This window comes from Trachemys scripta, chromosome 7, assembly GCF_013100865.1.
Source record: "Trachemys scripta elegans isolate TJP31775 chromosome 7, CAS_Tse_1.0, whole genome shotgun sequence".
Lineage (NCBI taxonomy): Eukaryota > Metazoa > Chordata > Testudines > Emydidae > Trachemys > Trachemys scripta.
This window is the reverse complement of record NC_048304.1, coordinates 23,646,379-23,663,947: the sequence shown is the minus strand read 5'-3', so window position 1 is coordinate 23,663,947 and position 17,569 is coordinate 23,646,379. Positions and strand designations below refer to the sequence as shown.

The following is a 17,569-nucleotide window of genomic DNA, read 5'->3' as shown; positions in this document are numbered from 1 at the left end:
CTTGTTTAGAGGGCTTCCCCCCGGCTCCCCGGGTGCTGCTGTGTCTTGGGCTGTGTCTGTGCAGATGTCCTGGAGGCCTCCACTAATGCTGGGCTCTCTCTCCTTCTCTGCAGGGGCTGCCTGGACCCCCAGGACAAATTGTAAGCTCAGCATTTCTTTGCCCCTGCCCTGGTTGTGTTGGGTTTGTGCTCTGGGCCCCATAGCATGTGACCCCTCTCTCTGCCCCACAGATCAATTTGGAACCTGGAGGAGGAATTGGAGAGAAAGGCGAGAAGGTAACGCTGCTACTACCTCCTGGGGGCTGTTGTGGGATGGGAGCTGTGGAGCTGCCCTCTCTCTGCAGGAGTGGGACAGCCCAGCTGAGGGCCCCAGGCCTGAGGCTGGGCTGTAGCCTAGAGCTCTGCGTGTTCTGGTACCACTCAGGACTCTGCAGTATGGACCACACCTGCCCTGCAGAGAGACTGTCCTGGAGTGGAACCGCTCCCTCCCTGCCTGGCAGAGGCATGGCTCACCTGGGCTTGGCTCTGGGGGGTGCACCTGGAGGAGGATACAGGACAATCTGGTTCCAGGGGAGCGACACAGCTGGTCCACCTGCCTGAAAACACTGAACATCTGTGGTCCCGTGTCTAATCTGTTCTGATTTGGCTGTTTCCATTTCAGGGGGCGCCAGGGGACCCCGGAGAGGATGGGATGAAGGGTGCGAAGGGCGAAGCTGGGGTACCTGGCCTGCTTGGAGAGAGGGTAGGTGCCAGTGCCTGGGAGTATCTGTCTCAGGAGGTGCCACTTGGAACTGAAATGCCCTTGGATTGAAAGCCTCTGCAAGCCGAGCTCTAAGGGAGGGACGGGGGGCATGGCAGAGGGAGCTGGGGGGCTGGGTGTAGCTCCTGGGAGCATAATAAGGGCGCTGTCTCGCAGGGAAGGGATGCCCATATTGCGGGGGGTGGAAGGTGCCTGCCAGGGGAGCAGTGAGTTTGGGGAGGCTGCATGGGGGGGGGTGTATTGTAGGGCTTGGGGAGTCTGTTGCACGGGGTTTGGGGCATAGATGCACATAAGAATGGAGCATGCTGGGGGCTGGTACCTCTGGGGAACATGCACATGTGGGGAGAGCCTGCACAGGGAACTGGTTCATCTCTCAGGTATTCATGTGGTGAGGGGCAGGGTGATGAGTATATGGGGGAAAGTGGGCCCCAGCCATTTCTTCCTGACACTCCTGGAGCAGAACCATCTCCTTCCTCTTGCAGGGGATTGAAGGTCCCAGAGGCCCCCCTGGAGCTCGGGTGAGTCCCTGTTCCCTTTCCTCTCTGCTGCTTTGGAGGAATGCAGCACTTACTGCTCCCCACCCAGGTGCTGGGGAGCTTTTGGCTGGCTCTGCCCCTCACCTTGTGACCAGCCGTTCTCTTCTGTTTCCTACCCTACAGGGTGACCCTGGAGACCGAGGCCAATCAGGAGACAAGGTAAGAGCCTCACTTTCATGTAACATGCCAAGTCTGCCTGGGCCCAACATGGGGTGGGCAGGAGCGTGTAGCTGGGGTGTGTTTGAGGGGCCCCATTGGATCGTACCATGTCTACAAGTGGAACTCTCACCAGGACATGCAGCCGGCAGGGCCTCTTTGCCTTGTTCGTGGGGGAGGAGGGATGCATTCCTGCTGCTTGGCCTGTGCTTGCAGTCCCAAGTGAGGGGTGCAGAGTGCAGCATGCCCGTCTGCGTGGGGCAGGGTGGGGGCCTTCAGTCTGAGTGCTGAAGGACTGGCCTGCATCACTGTTGCAGGAAGGTCCTTACTTCCACTGCATCCTGTGCTGCACCATCTGTTCTCCCAGCTAATGTGGCTGCCTGCCCCACTGGTGGACTCTCGGGGGGAGGTAGGAATCGGGGAGCCTTGGTGCAAAGCCATCACTGTCTGGTTCTTTTTCAGGGAGACCGAGGCCCTCCGGGGCTGGATGGCCGGAACGGCTTGGATGGCAAACCTGGGCAAATGGGCCCTGCGGGGCAAAGGGTAAGTGTGGCCTGGCTGGGGGAATCCCATCCCTCTTGCGTGAGGCTGCCCCTTGGAGGGGTCTAGGAGAGGCTGTGCTCCTTGCAAGGAAAGCCACTAACCGGAGTATCGGTGTATCGCCAGGCCCTGCTAGCCATGTAACATACGCCCGGCAGCGTGACCTGCCCCTGATAGCGCCGCCACCCGACAGCAGGGTGTGCAGGTGCCCGGGAGACCCCTTCCCCAGGCTCCAGGACCCCGCTGTAGCTGAAGGAGCTGCCTCGATATTGAGGGTTGCGGTAGGAAGGCAGGTGAAGGCGTTGCCTAGCAGGGCTGTGTGGGGCTCTCCACATACAGGCTGACAGCTGCCCCAATCATGCCAGTGCACCCTGGAGTAACACCCCCAGGGTGGGAGGGAAGTACAGTCTCTAGGGTGACCCACCCAATCCTTGGCCTCTCTCTGCTGAGATGCCAACAAGGGCGCCAGATAGTGCCAGCTGTAATGGTGTAATGGCTCAGTAGTGCTGGCACCTGCCCTTGAGGATGGATGGAGACCATCAACTTGTTCACTTCCGCCACAGAGCCCATGGAGCCTGAGCTGGGTTTGAGTCGGTGCCTAGAGAGAGGCTCTGTGTCCCTGAGCCGTGCAGTGCCCTGTGCTCATTTGTGTCCATGCTCCCTGAGTGCCTGCTGCCGGGCTAGCTCAGGGGTGCTGCTGGCTTTCCCTGGATGGCTGCTGCTCCTTTCCAGTGAGTCTAGGGGCCCTGTTAGCAGAGGTGCCTGTATGGTGGTGACCTCTCCTGCTTTCATGCTGTGAGGTGAGCCAGGCCTCTCTGGAGCCCCCAGGGCAGCACCCTGACATGGGGTGGCCAGGCCCTAGAGTCAGGCCTGAGCCCATCCCCAATGATCACCGCCATATTCTCTTGTTTTTCTAGGGTGACCCAGGCAAGCAGGGTGACCCCGGCCGAGATGTAAGTACAGAGCTCCTGATTCTGAGGGGTGGCGGGTCACAAGATGCAGGGGGCTTTCCCACTCCCCCCCTTTCCCTGGGGCACCCCAAAGTCTCATGCACGAGGCCAGTATCTGAATAACACCGCAGCAATGGAACCAGGCATCACCAGAGCAAAGCACTGGTTCAGCTTACTCTGCGCCCCACCTCCCTGTCACAGGGGTCCATCCATTCCAGTATCCTTCCTCTGATCAGCAACTGATGCTTTACCCTGAGGGCCCAAGGCCTGGAGCTGTGTGTTGAAATCCTGAGCATGGTGGAGCTGTCCTGGGGGCCATCTGACCCTGCAGAGTCCCTGGCCCAAGGGCACTGCTTACCCCTGCAGTCACCACTCCTCCTCTCCCTTTGGTGCTGAGCTGCAGCCCCTCATGTCTGCCTGTGACCCAGCTGGGATCTGCCTCTCACCTGATCTTTTATTGTTGCAGGGGCTGCCAGGCCAGCGAGGGGAGCAAGGTCCCCCAGGAGCCATGGGCCCCCCGGGACCACCAGGCTTGGCTGTAAGTAGTTTGGTTGGCTGTTGTGGGCCATCCCTGCTGGCTGTTCCCTGCACCTCCTCTGGCATTGCCCGGCACTGGCAGGGCCCCAGATAACCCACCCCCTGACTTGCCTCCCTACCAGGGGTTTCCTTAGAATCATAGAATATCAGGGTTGGAAGGGACCTCAGGAGGTCATCTAGTCCAATCCCCTACTCAAAGCAGGACCAATCCCCAACTAAATCATCCCAGCCAGGGCTTTGTCAAGCCTGACCTTAAAAACCTCTAAGGAAGGAGATTCCACCACCTCCCTAGGTAACCCATTCTAGTGCTTCACCACCCTCCTCGTGAAAAAGTTTTTTTTCCTAATATGCAACCTAAACCTTCCCCACTGCAACTTGAGACCATTACTCCTTGTTCTGTCATCTGCCACCACTGAGAGCGGCCTAGATCCATCCTCTTTGGAACCCCCTTATGAGGTCACTCCTGCTCTCCGGCTGCCTCTCATCCATGGTCTCCACTCACCCTTATGTGCTTGCCCTGTGGGGTGTGACCCTGCCTCACACCATGTCCCACATGCTCTGGGAGGCCTGTTCCCAGGACTCATGCTGCCCCCTTGGGCCATCCTTTTGCCCTGAGCAGCCTAACCCAAGTCTGATGTGAGGCCTGCTCGGGCCTGGGGCTGCTGGCCCAGAACTTCCTGATCTGTCAGGCAGGTTTGGGGCAGCCCTTTGCTCCCAGCAGCTCCATTTGGCTGGTTGTTCTGTCGGCCCGGCCCATGCTGTTACCCTGGGTCTAGCTCTCTCCAGTCAGCTGCCTGCCTCGCTAATCACTCTCTGGGCATGGCTCACAGCCTGGGCAGGTAGCCTGACCCAGCCTCCCCTAGGAGCTGCTGCCCTGTGGTATGACAGCATTGGACTCCAGCAACCCTGCCAGTCGGGGTGAGCCCAGAGGGGCCTGTGGAGGGGCCTGCTGCTGTCTCAGGCATGTGGAAGGCCCTTCACTCTACTAACAACCTGCACTTCCTTCCAGGGCAAACCCGGCGACGACGGCAAACCCGGCCTGAATGGGAAGAACGTGAGTAAGGGAGCCAGCCTCTGCTGGAGAAGGGCAGCTCCTGGCTGTGGCAGGCAGGGTCTCTAGGCCTGATGTGCAAGGACCTGCCCGGGCAAGAGGGAGCTGCCCTGGCAATGGGGTGGGGACAGAGGAAGAGACAGCTGACTATAAAGCTATAGTGTCCCTGAGACAGTACTGAATGCAGGCAGAGGGCTCCCTGAGCATGGGGCAGGGAAGGGGGGGTTTCCCTTACCAGACTCTGGTGCCCCTCCCGACAGGCCAAATATTGACAACCCCTGTAGCAGGTCCTCAGCTTGCCAGGACCTTCCACTGATGGGTTGTCAAAGGGGCATAGCAAAGGGCTTCCCAAGCCCAGAGTGTGGGCCCCCCATGTGGGGCACCCACTGTGCCATGGGTAACCACCAGTACCTGCCATCTCCCTGCTGCCCACCATTCCTCAGCTCCACTAGCCCTGAGGGAGCCTGGCTCATCTAAGGGCTGTGTGGCAGATGTCAGGAGGCCTGGGGGACCCAAGGGGATGTATTGTGCTCCCCAGTGTGGAGGTGACAGTCTGATCTGGGACCTCTCCCTCCACCTGCCCAGGGCTCAGCCCCCTAGTGTGCAGGGCCTATGTGGAACAGGGCTTTGACTAGTGGTTTCTATCCTCCTAGGGAGAAGATGGGACTCCAGGAGAAGATGGGAGGAAGGTAATGAGCTAAAGGGCCCCTCTCCCCTGGACTAGCCACCCCCCCTTGATAGCCAGGCCTATGAGCAGCCTAGCAGGTGGGGTTCCCCTGGGGGACAGACTCCCCTGCTGCTCCATTGTCTCTGCCAGGCACCTCTCACCATGTACTTCCTATGGGAGCAGGAGCTGCCTCCTGGTGCCAGCATGCAGCTCCGGGCTGCTCCAGCTTTGCTAACCCAGCAGGAGGGGTGGGTGAGGTTACTTCCTCCCCACTAAGTAGCAGTCCTAGACCTTGCTGGCTACAGGAGAGGGGCCACTGGGAAGACAGACCCAGGCTCTGGGTGAGGGTTCTTGCCCCAGTGGGGGTGGGGCAGGTAGCCGCAGTGGCTGGACCCTGCCCGAGTCCCCTTGGCTGTCTCATTTGGAAATGGAATGAGGCTGTAAGGTAGCCATTTTCTCTTGGCTTTTCCTGAGTAGGGGGACAAAGGAGAAGCTGGCGCCCCTGGCAGAGACGTAAGTACCTGTGATTCTCCCCTATCCCCCTCCACCTGCCCTGGATTTACCCCAGTCACAAATTGCCCCCCAGCCTAGGGGCTCGGCGCAGGGTCTATCTGTGTTTGGTGGCTCCACATGTGATTCTTCCATGTGCTGCCTACACAGTCACTACGGCCTGTGACAATGCGGTTCTGGCGGAACCCAACTGAGAGTGCCAACTCAGGACAAATTGCTCAAATAGGGCAGTTACAGCCCAAGGCTGGGGTTTTTTCCACCTCTAAGGCAAACCAAACCAGCCAGACTAGGAGGACTTCGGTCTCACCCCACTGGCTAACCGCAAGTCTCACAAGCAATCTCCTTAGACACTCCAGTTTCCCAGTACTCCCACCAGTGCCACTCGTTATGGGGCAAATGGTTATGAAAACCAATACCCCAGTAAAAGAAAAAGGTTCTCCTGATCCCAAAGGACCAAGCCCCAGACCCAGGTCAATATACAAATCAGGTCTTACCCACAAATCACGCTGTTGCCAATCCTTTAGAATCTAAAATCTAAAGGTTTATTCATAAAAGGAAAAAGATAGAGATGAGAGTTAGAATTGGTTAAATGGAATCAATTACATACAGTAATGGCAAAGTTCTTGGTTCAGGCTTGCAGCAGCGATGGAATAAACTGCAGCTTCAAATCAAGTCTCTGGAATACATCCCCCACTGGGATGGGTCCTCAGTCCTTTGTTCAAAGCTTCAGCTTGTAGCAAAGTTCCTCCAGAGGTATGAAGCAGGATTGAAGACAAGATGGAGATGAGGCATCAGCCTTATATAGTCTTTTCCAGGTGTAAGAACACCTCTTTGTTCTTACTGTGGAAAATTACAGCAAAATGGAGTCTGGAGTCACATGGGCCAGTCCCTGCATACTTTGCTGAGTTACAAGGCGTATCTGCCTTCTCTCAATGGGTCCATTGTATAGCTGATGGTCCTTAATGGGCCATCAAGCAGGCTAGGCAGAGCTAACACCAGTTTGTCTGGGATGTCACCCAGCAGCATAGCATAAGTTTGAAATACAGACAGTATAGAGCCAATATTCATAACTTCAACTACAAAAGTGATACACACATATAGACAGCATAATCATAACCAGTAAACCATAACCTTGTCTTAGACACCCCATTTGACCCCTTTTATACAAGATTTGCGTGCCACTACAGGACCTTGTTTGCAACAATGATCTATATGGTCCCAGATTATATCAATAACGTCAGACGGCCCCCTCTCTCTGCTCCGATAATCCATCACACTGGGGGCTGCACCGGCTGGGTGGTGCCAGTGGCAGAGACCCCCATCTAGCAAACCTGGGGGTGACTCTGGTGGGTCTCCCCGGCTTGCTACCCATAGGCAGGCAGGGGTGGTCGGTAGTGATCCTCGCTCTCCAGTGCATCGGGACCTTTCCCTCCGGCAGGGGAGGGGAGTGCAAGCGGCGTCCTGAGGCCTCCCCCCACCACACACTGTATGAGGGGAGCTGTGCCCTCTGGCTTCTGCTCCCCGGCTCATAGAGGCTTGGGTTTAGATGGCAGGCTCTGCTTAGCTGGAAAGGGCAGAGGAGGCCCCAGCTCTGGCTAATGAGATGCTGATGCGGGGGTGGGGGGAGTGGATCGGGGTGGGACTGGGACCTCAGTGACTCCATTGCTTACAGGCCCTAGTTGTTTCTTGGGCTCCCTTTTTGGCACCTCCATTAAAGCATCACTAAAAGATGCTGGTCTGCTCCCAGTTGGTGCTCCCACCCACAGCAAGTGGTGATAGTGCCAGGGGGAGGTACATGCCTTCTGCTGGCACCCCAGGGTGCTAGCACTCTTTGACAGTGACAGGCCTTTCAGCAGTCATCTGCCTGTAGTACCGGTCTGTAGGCCCTCCCAGCTGGGAGGAGGTGAGGGTAAGAGGGTTTGGGGGGTGATGCCAAGGGGAAACAGCACCAGATGGTGATGCATCTGTTCTTCTTTGGCAGGGTCAAGAAGGCCCCAAGGGCGAGCGAGGAGACCGTGGGGCGCCAGGCCCCTTGGGACCTCCTGGTGTCCCCGGTGTACCTGGGCAGGTTGGACCCCCAGGCCAGGTGCGTAACCTCCAGAATAATACTTCTAATACCAGCTGCTTGGCACGGCTTGCTGTGCCCACGGTCATTTGGGAGTGGAGCCCCATAGCCTGCCCGAGAGCTGGGGGCGGAGAGAGCACTAGTGCTGTTTACAGCTGGGAGAGTGGAGAGAGAAGAGGAGACTGGCCCAAGATCACACGGAGCTCAGAGCCTAGGACTCTGGTCTCCCAGACCCTGCTCTAGACACTAGATGATATACCCATGGCTGAGGTGGGAGTCCAGAGCCACCAGGGTCTGAACAGCAGAGTAATGGCTCATTGTGCCATGGCATGGATACCCTGGGTCCCTCTCTGATTCCCTGGGGAAATCCTGTTCCTCTCCAGCTGCAGCTACAAGCTCCTTCCAGCCCTGCAGGACCACTTGGGATTGGACTGCTGACCATACAGCCTGCTCCCTGCCTCAGGGGGCAGACCCCGGGGCAGGGGAAGTACCCCAGCTTGAGTGGGCTCCTCCTCCCAGACTCAGTGCTCACAGACACCCCAAGCTGCGTGGCCTCCTCCCCCCAGCCCTGGGAGTGCTTGCAGACCCCACCCATTGGCAGTGAAGCTGCTCTCTCCCCTTGCTCGCAATTCCAGGGTCTGCTCACATTCCTTCTATACCTTCCAGGGTGCTCCAGGCCTTGCTGGGGCTGCCGGACAAAAGGTGAGTGTTTTCCCAGCCCCCATCAGGCCACTGGAAAACGAACAGAGCAGAACAGCCTCTCCTGTCAGACCACACTGGCTAGCTGTGCCAGAGCACAGACCTCTGGGCCCTCGAGGGTTAATCCTGTGAGTTCCCTGAGCCCTGCTCCCCACTGTGCCCAGCTGGTGGGTGTGGCTTAGTGTCCTCCTGTGAGCTGTCTTCTTTGGAGGAGCTGTGGGCTAGGAGGGACTAAAATGCTTCCTGGGGGGCCTGCGTGGAGAGCAGTGGGGCCCAGGTGTGAATGGCAAGGGAGCTCTGCCCACATTCTGTGGGGTGCCATAGGCTTTGCAATAGGCCAGTGGGGGTTCCAGCGGGTCTGGCCCAGACTTGATTCCAGGTAGAAGTTCTCAGAGGCTACAGAGCCCATGTACTGGGCTAGCTGGGGGTGGAGCACTGGTTCATGTGTTCACCTGCCTGTCTGGGGAGGGAACTTGGGTATCTGCCCTTCCCTCAGCACCTTGGCACTGTTCCTCCCCAAGCTGTATCACTTCAGCCTAGGCGTAAGCAGGGGCTCCTCCAGAGGAGGCGAGGCTGAACTCTTCCTCCAGGGCTCTACTCTCCAATCGCTGGGCTGGAGGGAATCCTGACTCCTCTTCCTCTGTTTCAGGGTGACCGAGGAGAGGCTGGATCCAAAGGAGAACAGGTGAGTACCCAGCACCACCTGGGGCGATCCGCCAGCGCTGAGTCCTCTCCTCCACCCAGTGCAGTGCCCTTTGGGGTGTGTGTGGGGGGGAACCCAGAGCTTGGTCAGCCCCACTGTATTCCCTCTGAATGTAGCTCCTGGGGCACTGGAGCAGCTCCATCAGCGGAGATGAACAGACCCTTGCCAGTCACTGCCACTTGGGAGCAGGACGACCACGGTGATTCTAGGCCTACTGAGTCCACCCCTGCAGCAGAACAGTGCCCTGCAATGTTCGTTCTCATTGCCAAGGGAGCCTCCTCCTAGCCCTGGTGGCTGTGAAGAAATGCTTGGGAGTGTGACCCGAGCGTAGCCGATGCAGCAATGCCAGCCTGAAAGAACTCTGCCCCACTCATGTCAATCCTGTGTTAACTCTGGAACTTAATGAGGCCAATTTAATAGCAACATAGTAACTCTTTCCCTGCTGATCATTTTAGCAGCAAATCCGGTCTGAAGCACTTGCTATTTCACAATTCCAGACCACCTCCTATGGTGTAACCGCCCCAGCTGTCCCAACCTCCAACTTCCCCGACGGCTTCGCTTAGGTGGTTCTGCATTAATACAAATGCCTGCAGCCCAGTGAAAATGGGGGGCAGTGTAAAATGGACTTTGGTATCCAAATAGCTAACCCAATGTGCTGTGGGCTCCCATGTGTCCCTGGGATAGAAGTCGCTACTGTGCCTTTCCTCTGGCTGATGGGCTAATCCAGTCCCCTGGGTAGTTCAGGCAAGCGCTCGCTTTCTGAGTGTAAGTGACGCTGCTGCAGAATTAGCAGACTCTGGCTGCAGCAGGTAGGTCCTGCTTGCTGCAAGATATGGAGAGTTAATGCAAGTGACTGGCTACATTACAAAGGCAGTTGACCGGGGCCTGTGTGAGACCTGCAGTCCCAGGGAGAGCGCAGTAGTGACCTGTGAGTGGCGTCATCGCACTAACTGATGGGTGAGATCTCAGCCCCGTCCTCCTAGATGGGGAGGATTCTCTCTCCCCCATATTCACCAGGTCCATCCTCCCTCCCCCCAAGGTCCTGCTGCGTCCTTCCCAGGGGTTTCCATGTGACATGGCCAGGTGGGCAGTGAGCAGAACTGTTCTAATCTGGTGTCGTTCTGCTTCTTCTCATGGTGACTAGGGCAGACCTGGGGATCCTGGACAACGTGGTGAGCCTGGGACCGTCTCGGTAAGTCACTGCGTGGGGCCAGTCGTATCCATCTCAGAGTGGGCCACCTACTTACACCTGCAAAATAGCCTGGGCATCTGCTGGTGCAACCAGTTCAGCCCTGGCAGATGCGGGGAGGGCGAAGGCCCTGGGGTCTCACAGCTGGCAGTGATGGAGGTTGGGGTTATGCCTCGGCAACCCTGGCTGGGGGCTGCCCCTGTTTTTGTTCTCATTGTCTTTCCCTTGCTGTTCGTAGAATATTGAACGTGCCCTGGAAGCCTATGGGATTAAGGTAGGAAGCAAAGCAACAGCCAGCATCTGTAAAGAGGGAGGGGAAACATGGGACTTGGGGTGGGGATACTGTCCCTGGCCATTGGGAAACCAGCAGGAGGGAGGCCTGAGCCTGGTAAGGGTGGGTGAAGAACAAGGGGAGAGTGAGATGTAGGGGGGATGACAGAGCCCTGACTAGTAGGCTCTTGGGTGGAGGAGACCGGGGCCCGGGGAGTGCACAACCAAGAGGGAAGCCAGCGCCATTGAGCATGTGATATGGAGAAGGTTGGGATACTGGCTGGTGCACCTGGTAAGGGAGTGAAGGCCTGGGGGCCATGGGTAATGGTGGGGAAGGCCAGGAGCTCTAGCCGGCATCTGCCTGGTATCCCAGCAGCTGTGTTGCTGGCAGGCTTTTGGCAGTGGTAGGCCATGGCTGCAGGGTGTTACGATGGGATTGTTCCCATGTGTGCCAGGGGGAGAAGTCATCTGAGTGTGAAGGTCAGACCTACCATTCTCTGTCCCTGCCACTGACCTTCCCCCAGCAAATCCTGGGATCCCAGCATGTCTGCCTGCATTCATCAGGAGACCCTGTTCTTGTGCAGTGGTGGGATCAAGAAGCACTTGCTCAGGGATGTATGGACTCTCCGGGTTGTCCCTCTGTCAGGGGACTCAGGGCCTGGATAGATTATCCCTCCCCCCAATCCAGTATCTGGGACTTCCCTCCTTTGCCTGATGTTGTGATGACCGCGCTCTGTCTCTCTCAGATTGCCTCGCTCAGAGAGATCACTGGAGCCTATGACGGCAGCACTGATCCATTTCTGCCCTACCCTGACCGCCGGAGAGGCCCAAAGGGTGATAGGGGAGACTCAGGGGAGAGGGGACCTCCAGGCAAAGAGGTGAGGTGAAGCCACCAACAGAGGGTTGGGGCAGGTACAGAGGGGAGGGGTGAGTTCCTCTGGGGCCTCTCTGCTGCCCCTTGTGGGTGAGGGGTCCTTCAGCCAGCACCCAGGGAAATAAAACACTCCCCGTCTTAGGGGTTGCTCTGAACCTGGTCCCAATGGGCCCCACTTCAGGCCTGGGTTAAATCAAGCCTCTCTGAGTCCCTCGGTGCTCAGGGCCAAGCAAACAGCTCCCCAGGTTCGTCCTTTCCTCAGGAGAGGAGGCGTGTTGAGTCCCCAGCCCCTTCTCCTCAGGACGCTCACACACACGGCTTTGGAGTCCCCTGTCTCCAGGGGAAGATGAAGGGGGTAAATCCCAATGGCTCCCTGGTTCTCTCTGCCTCACAGCTCAGAGATGCAATGAATCTCAGCAGCATCTCCGCTAGGGAGCTGCCTCCCTCACTAGGGCTGTCCAGTTCCTGCCAATTCATAGATCTGCTCCATGCTGCTTTCCTGGGAAGGCAGTGGACTCCAGCTGCTTCTGGGCCCTGCTGGTTAACCCTTGTCTCCCCATGCACAGTCCTGCCATCACACTCCATTAGCAAGTGCAGCTCTACCCTGCCCAAGGCCGAGCGAGACTTACCTGCTTCCTGTGCCCAGTGCTCCACAGGCAGCCAGCCCTGACTTGGTCTGTCGCTGGCTAGAGACTGAACTCCCCGCTGGCCCCAAAGGGCTCCCTCCAAGCCAGGGCTGAAACCCGTTGATAGGGGCAACACATGAAGGAAGCCTGCCCATCCACTAGCAGCACTCTGTCTCCAGTGCTGTCCATCCAGCCCCAAAGCATGAGCTTCCCCATCATGTCCCCTCACCTGCTGGCGCCAGCCCTGGGACTAGCTGAGTTGTGGTGTGTTTCTTGCAGGGTGTGATGGGCTTTCCTGGAGAGAAAGGGCCCAAGGGCGACAAAGGAGACCAAGGCCCTGCTGGCCCCCAAGGCCCCATGGGACGTGCTATCGGAGAGCGAGGTCCAGAGGGGCTGCCTGGCCAGGCAGGGGAACCTGGCAAGCCTGGAATCCCAGGGGTGCCAGGGCGGGCCGGGGAGCTCGGAGAGGCTGGCAGGCCTGGCGAGAAGGTGAGTGAGACCTGGGGAAGAGGGAACAAGGATTGGAAGGTCAGTGGTGGCCAGTTGTGCAGATGGCCTAGTGCGTGAAGCTGCTAGGGGATGGGACAGGAATGGAGGGGGCTTCCCCCCCCCCGACTCTAGGATGTGGTGACACCTGCCTGCCATGACTGTTCTCTCTGTTCTCTCAGGCACAACGGGTGCCTGTGTGGGTGGGAGCAGCCCATGGATTTAGGGGCCTTTTTGAGGAGGTTGTGCAGGGGGAAACGATCCTTTTGGGAGGACTCTGTGCTACATGGTGACCAGACTCTTGGTTCCCAGGCAAGGACCTCAGCTGCTTGAGGGCCCCAAGTCCTGTCTCAGGCTCCCGGTGAGACTGCTCCGAAATCTGTCAGCTGGGGCCCTCCTGGCATTTACTGACCCTTGCTTGGGAGGGAAGGAGGGAGCAGAACCAAATCCCTGAGACAGCTCTGCTGACCTGGCCCCCCCCCTTTGCTTTGCAGGGCGATCGGGGCGAGAAGGGCGATCGGGGAGAGCCGGTGAGTGAGGCCTGGACCCACCAGGCATGCAGCCTGCTGCACCTTTCCATATCATGCACTCTCCATAACTGGCAAACGTGCCATGATCTGTATCTCCGTGGGATAAGAGGCAGCTATTACTGCCCGTGTCTGCACATGCATCGAGATTGCCAATAGGGGAAACTGACCCTCTGATTTAGGGGGCTCAGGATTATTCCCTGGGGGTGCAGGGGCCATCGGTTGCATGTAGCCTGTGGCCATGGGGCTAGATTCCAAATACTAGGGACAGGGGTGCTGTCTTCTGTGCCCCCCAGGCATGTCACTGATGATTCAAAGTCCAGTGACTCCTCATGTAGCCCGACCCTAAATCCAGCAGGAATCCGCAGGGCACACAGAGAAGCCCCCAGCTGGCTGGCACATGCACCAGCAGGGGAAGGATTTTGACAGTGCTGCAGTACCATCGTCCACCTGTGTTGTGCTCTGGGCTTGCAGGTGGAGCCTCGGAGGGCTGGGATCAGAGACGGTGCCCGCAGCCCTGAAGGGAGCACTGACTGTGGGGCACAGAATGGAAGGTCCCTGGGATCTGGGGCCCAAACTAGGGTGGGGAGAATGGGCCAAGAAGTGCATAAAGGACAGTCCTTCACCTTCTCCCCAGTCCTTTGCTCTGCCCCCTTGGGGTGTTGCTGCAGGGTCAGTGTACAGGGGCTGCCTTCTCCTGGGGTGTGGGGCTGTTTCCCCCCGGGGACGGCTTCTGCTCTGCCTTCTGAGGGATCATCTGGGTCTTTGATCCATGTCCTGTTTGTCTTGTCTCAGGGCAGAGACGGCGTGCAGGGTCCTCCAGGGCCCCCGGGACCCAAGGTGAGTGAGTCCCCACCTGGCAATGTTGTCCAGGTCTGCCCACTGGGACCAGAGGGTGTTTGGCTCTGGGCCATCTGCAAAGGATCTGACTCCCCTGCTCCTTGGAATGACAGGGACGGGATAGTTGTGAAGGCCATGTGCTGAGCTGTTGGGGAAGGGAGTGCCCCATGCTTCCCCACAGCCTCCCACTTCTGGGAGATGCTTGGGTCTAGACAGCCTTGTCCATCGCTCTTTGGCCAGGCCTAAGAAAGAGCCAGCAGGACACAGGGCAGATCCTATACAACCCCCCACCCTCCCCAGGCCTTGGGCCTTTGAGTCCCTATTGTCCAGTGTTATCATGGGGTCCTGCTCTTCAGGCAGCTCAGACACAGGTGTCGGGAAGCCACTGCAGGCAGCAGCCAGGTGACTAACATCACTCTGTTTAGCAGGGGCCTCACCATTGTGCAGCCCCAGTTGAACTAGGAGACAGCAGCTGGGGCAAGTTGCCCCAGGACCTGTCCTTTTAACTAGCAGGCGCCATGGGAAGACCCCTGAGGCCTGGCAGGGTTAGTCCCCCTCAGCCTGTCTAACAGGATCAGCACACCTCTGCAGGGTCCCAGGGGAGGCCACCAGTGACACTCAGCTCTGAACTCTGGGTGTGGCCCCGAAAGGGACGTTCCAGTCCCAGTGGGCCCAAGGGACACCCAGCTTCATTCGATCTAGTACAGAACATAGAGGAGATACGAGCCCTGCTGCTTCACAGCGTCAGCCAGCCACTCCATGCCCAGGGCTGGAAGAGGCTGGGTAGGTTCTTCCAGAGATGCCCATTATGGCGTTTCTTGTGCCTTCCTCTGAAGCAGCTGGGTCTGGCCATTGGCCCCTGGGCAAGAGGGACCCATTAGTCAGATCTGGTCTGGCAGTTCCTATGGCTCCAGGGGACAAACAGGAATCTAACCCAGGGCATGTGGGGAGAGGGGTCGGTGGGTGCCCTGTAGGAGACCAGATTCCCATGGAGGGTTCCCAGTGCTGTTGGCGGCAGAGTTGCTGGCCCTGGGCTGCTGCCTCTCACTGTGCTCTTGTGTCTCCAGGCAGATGTGGTGGAAGGGAGCCTCTCGGGTCTTCCGGGGGAGCGTGGACCCACAGGACCCAAGGGAGCCAAGGTTAGTGCTGAGGAGAGGAGCCCTGTCTGTACCCCATGTCTCAGTCAGAGTTTAAGGCCCAAAGGGACCATGAGAGCATAGTCTGACCTCCTGTCTGTCACCACCACCAACTCCACCCAGCACTGCACATTAAGCCCATCTCACCAGATCTCCCAGGGTGCTGCAGGAAATGGAGCTAGTAACTCTTTCCTCTCCCTGAATTTGGCCCAATGCCCCAGCGTGGTGCTAAGAGGTGCTGTGCTGCTGCGTTTCAGATGGGATGTTCGAGGTCCTTTGTGGTCATCAGAGAGCTAATGGCGCTTACCACACAAGCGTGGGTTTTAATCGTTGTGTCCTGGCCAGATTCCTGTGTGGAGCAAGATGTCCCTAGATTCCTCCTGTACTTCCAGTTGGCTAAGAGATTCTCCTTCATAAACTCTTGTTAGTGTGCTGTGTGATATTCAGCAGCCCCCCAGCCCAGAGGTGGCTGCATTTCAGTGGTGGGTAAAATGATTCCTGCCTGTAATGTTATAGGAATCGCCCTGTAAGTTCCTTATTTCCTAAACCAGGGTCTTTCTTCAGCTCAGTCTGGAAACTGACACTGTGGTACTGTGAGCTCAGCCCACTCTGGTGACATCATTGTTGCCACAACAATCAGTGTACTTTCAAGGGGACAAAGCAGCAGGAGACTGAATGAAACACTAAGGGTACGTCTATACTTACCTCCGGGTTCAGCGGTAAGCAATCGATCTTCTGGGATCGATTTATCGCGTTTTGTCTAGATGCGATAAATCAATCCCGGAAGTGCTCGCCGTCGACACCGGTATTCCTGCTCCGCGAGAGGAGTAGGCGGAGTCGATGGGGGAGCCTGCCTGCCGCGTGTGGACCCGTGGTAAGTACCTTGTAGTTCGAACTAAGATACTTCGACTTCAGCTACGTTATTCACGTAGCTGAAGTTGCGTATCTTAGTTCGAACTGGGGGGTTAGTATGGACCAGCCTTAAGTGGGAGCAATGGTGGGGCTTAGAGCAGAGGCAGCAATGCTGTCTACTGGATTGGGGAAGGTGGTGGTGGCAGCTGCCACTCAGGAGAGATGTAAGGAGAGAGTGGTCTGGAGGTTATAGCCAGGACTCCTGGGTTCTATTCCCTGCTCTTTGAGGGCGTGTCCCCGATGGTTAGAGCAGAGTGACTATCTGGCTATGGTTTGAGCCAGGGCTTTCTGACACTAACTTCCATTTTCTCCCTCCTGTGCAGGGAGAGCCCGCTGTGGATGGCGAGAGAGGACCCAAAGGAGATAAGGTCTGAGTGTAGTAAGTCTTCTGGCACCTGCACTTCACCAGCTTCCTCTCTGACTCTGTTTCGCTCACATCCGGGGATCTCCTCTGCCTGGGGCACTTGACTCTGTCTTTGACCCCTCAGCCTCTCTCTCGCTATCCTTCTGTCTGGCTGCACTGCTGCTCAGCAGGCCCAGGTCTCTGGGGCTGGCCCTCCTGTGTTGGAATCCAGGCGCCGGTGCCCTGCCAAGGCACTACTGGTGGCTCATCACCCCATTGGAGTGGTTCTTTCCTGGCAATGGCAGCTCCTCAGGCTAAGTCTGAGTGGTCCATGGAGAGAGAACTTGCATCCCCCAAGGGGGGCCCTCCAGGGCAAGTGTGAAGCATGTCAGCAGGTGATGGTGTGTGGGGGAAGCTGGCCTGGCCACTGCCTGTTCGGCTTATAAACAGGAGACCTCAGCCCCAGGGCTGTCAAGCCAGCAGCTTCCACACACAATCACTCTGAATTTATTCTTTAAAAAAGAAGGAAAAGTCCACATTATACCGTAGGCCCTACATATAAACAAAGCAGCACGAGCGCACCCGCTCCCTGCGCTTTACTATGGCATGAGCCCTGCTTCCTGTGCAGCCATGGGAGTCCGTTCCCCTGCCGATTTCCAATAAATGCCCGAGGCTGTGCTGTGCTGAGACCTTATGTCCCCATGTGATGTCTCCCTCCCCAAAGAGCTGGGCAGCACTAGGGAGATGGGGGGACTCTGGCCTCCCCTCAGGGAGCAAACAGATCAATATCCCAGCAGGTGAGCCTCCCCCTGCCCTGGACAGGAGAGGGTCTCAGGTTTGGATGGGTCACGGTGATTTCCTGCTGGTCTTTGTGACGTGCTGTGTCCCGATTGCAGGGTGAACCTGGGCAGAAGGGGGAGAGAGGAGAAGTTGGCGAGAAAGGCAGGGATGGCAGCCCGGTGAGTACTGCTATTGGGACCAGAACTACTAGAACAGCAGCAGGGTGTGGGTTGGGACTGAAGTTCACTGGCAGAGCTGGGAGACAAGGCTGCACTGGCTGGGGCTGGGGTGCATTGGCAGAGCTGGGGGGTGAGGCTGGACAGACAGGGGACTGGGGTGTGTTGGCAGAGCTGGGGGGGGTGAGGCTGGATGGACGGGAGGCTGAGGTGCGTTGGCAGAGCTGGGGGGGGGGA

The 17,569-nt window shown here is 57.7% G+C and overlaps 1 protein-coding gene across 1 annotated transcript in view; it reads left to right on the top strand.

Annotated features, from left to right (window-relative positions):
• COL7A1 (collagen type VII alpha 1 chain) overlaps positions 1-17,569 on the top strand; it is a 93,857-nt gene that overhangs the window by 53,635 nt on the left and 22,653 nt on the right. The window contains exons 59-81 of the mRNA XM_034775625.1: positions 114-140; positions 231-275; positions 661-741; positions 1,242-1,277; positions 1,419-1,454; positions 1,914-1,994; positions 2,909-2,944; positions 3,408-3,479; positions 4,488-4,532; positions 5,183-5,218; positions 5,674-5,709; positions 7,688-7,792; positions 8,438-8,473; positions 9,120-9,155; positions 10,318-10,365; positions 10,601-10,636; positions 11,379-11,510; positions 12,412-12,621; positions 13,113-13,148; positions 13,941-13,985; positions 15,053-15,124; positions 16,357-16,401; positions 17,273-17,335. Of these exons, the coding sequence (XP_034631516.1) occupies positions 114-140; positions 231-275; positions 661-741; positions 1,242-1,277; positions 1,419-1,454; positions 1,914-1,994; positions 2,909-2,944; positions 3,408-3,479; positions 4,488-4,532; positions 5,183-5,218; positions 5,674-5,709; positions 7,688-7,792; positions 8,438-8,473; positions 9,120-9,155; positions 10,318-10,365; positions 10,601-10,636; positions 11,379-11,510; positions 12,412-12,621; positions 13,113-13,148; positions 13,941-13,985; positions 15,053-15,124; positions 16,357-16,401; positions 17,273-17,335 (1,395 nt within the window). The remainder of the gene's footprint in view (positions 1-113; positions 141-230; positions 276-660; positions 742-1,241; positions 1,278-1,418; positions 1,455-1,913; positions 1,995-2,908; positions 2,945-3,407; positions 3,480-4,487; positions 4,533-5,182; positions 5,219-5,673; positions 5,710-7,687; positions 7,793-8,437; positions 8,474-9,119; positions 9,156-10,317; positions 10,366-10,600; positions 10,637-11,378; positions 11,511-12,411; positions 12,622-13,112; positions 13,149-13,940; positions 13,986-15,052; positions 15,125-16,356; positions 16,402-17,272; positions 17,336-17,569) is intronic.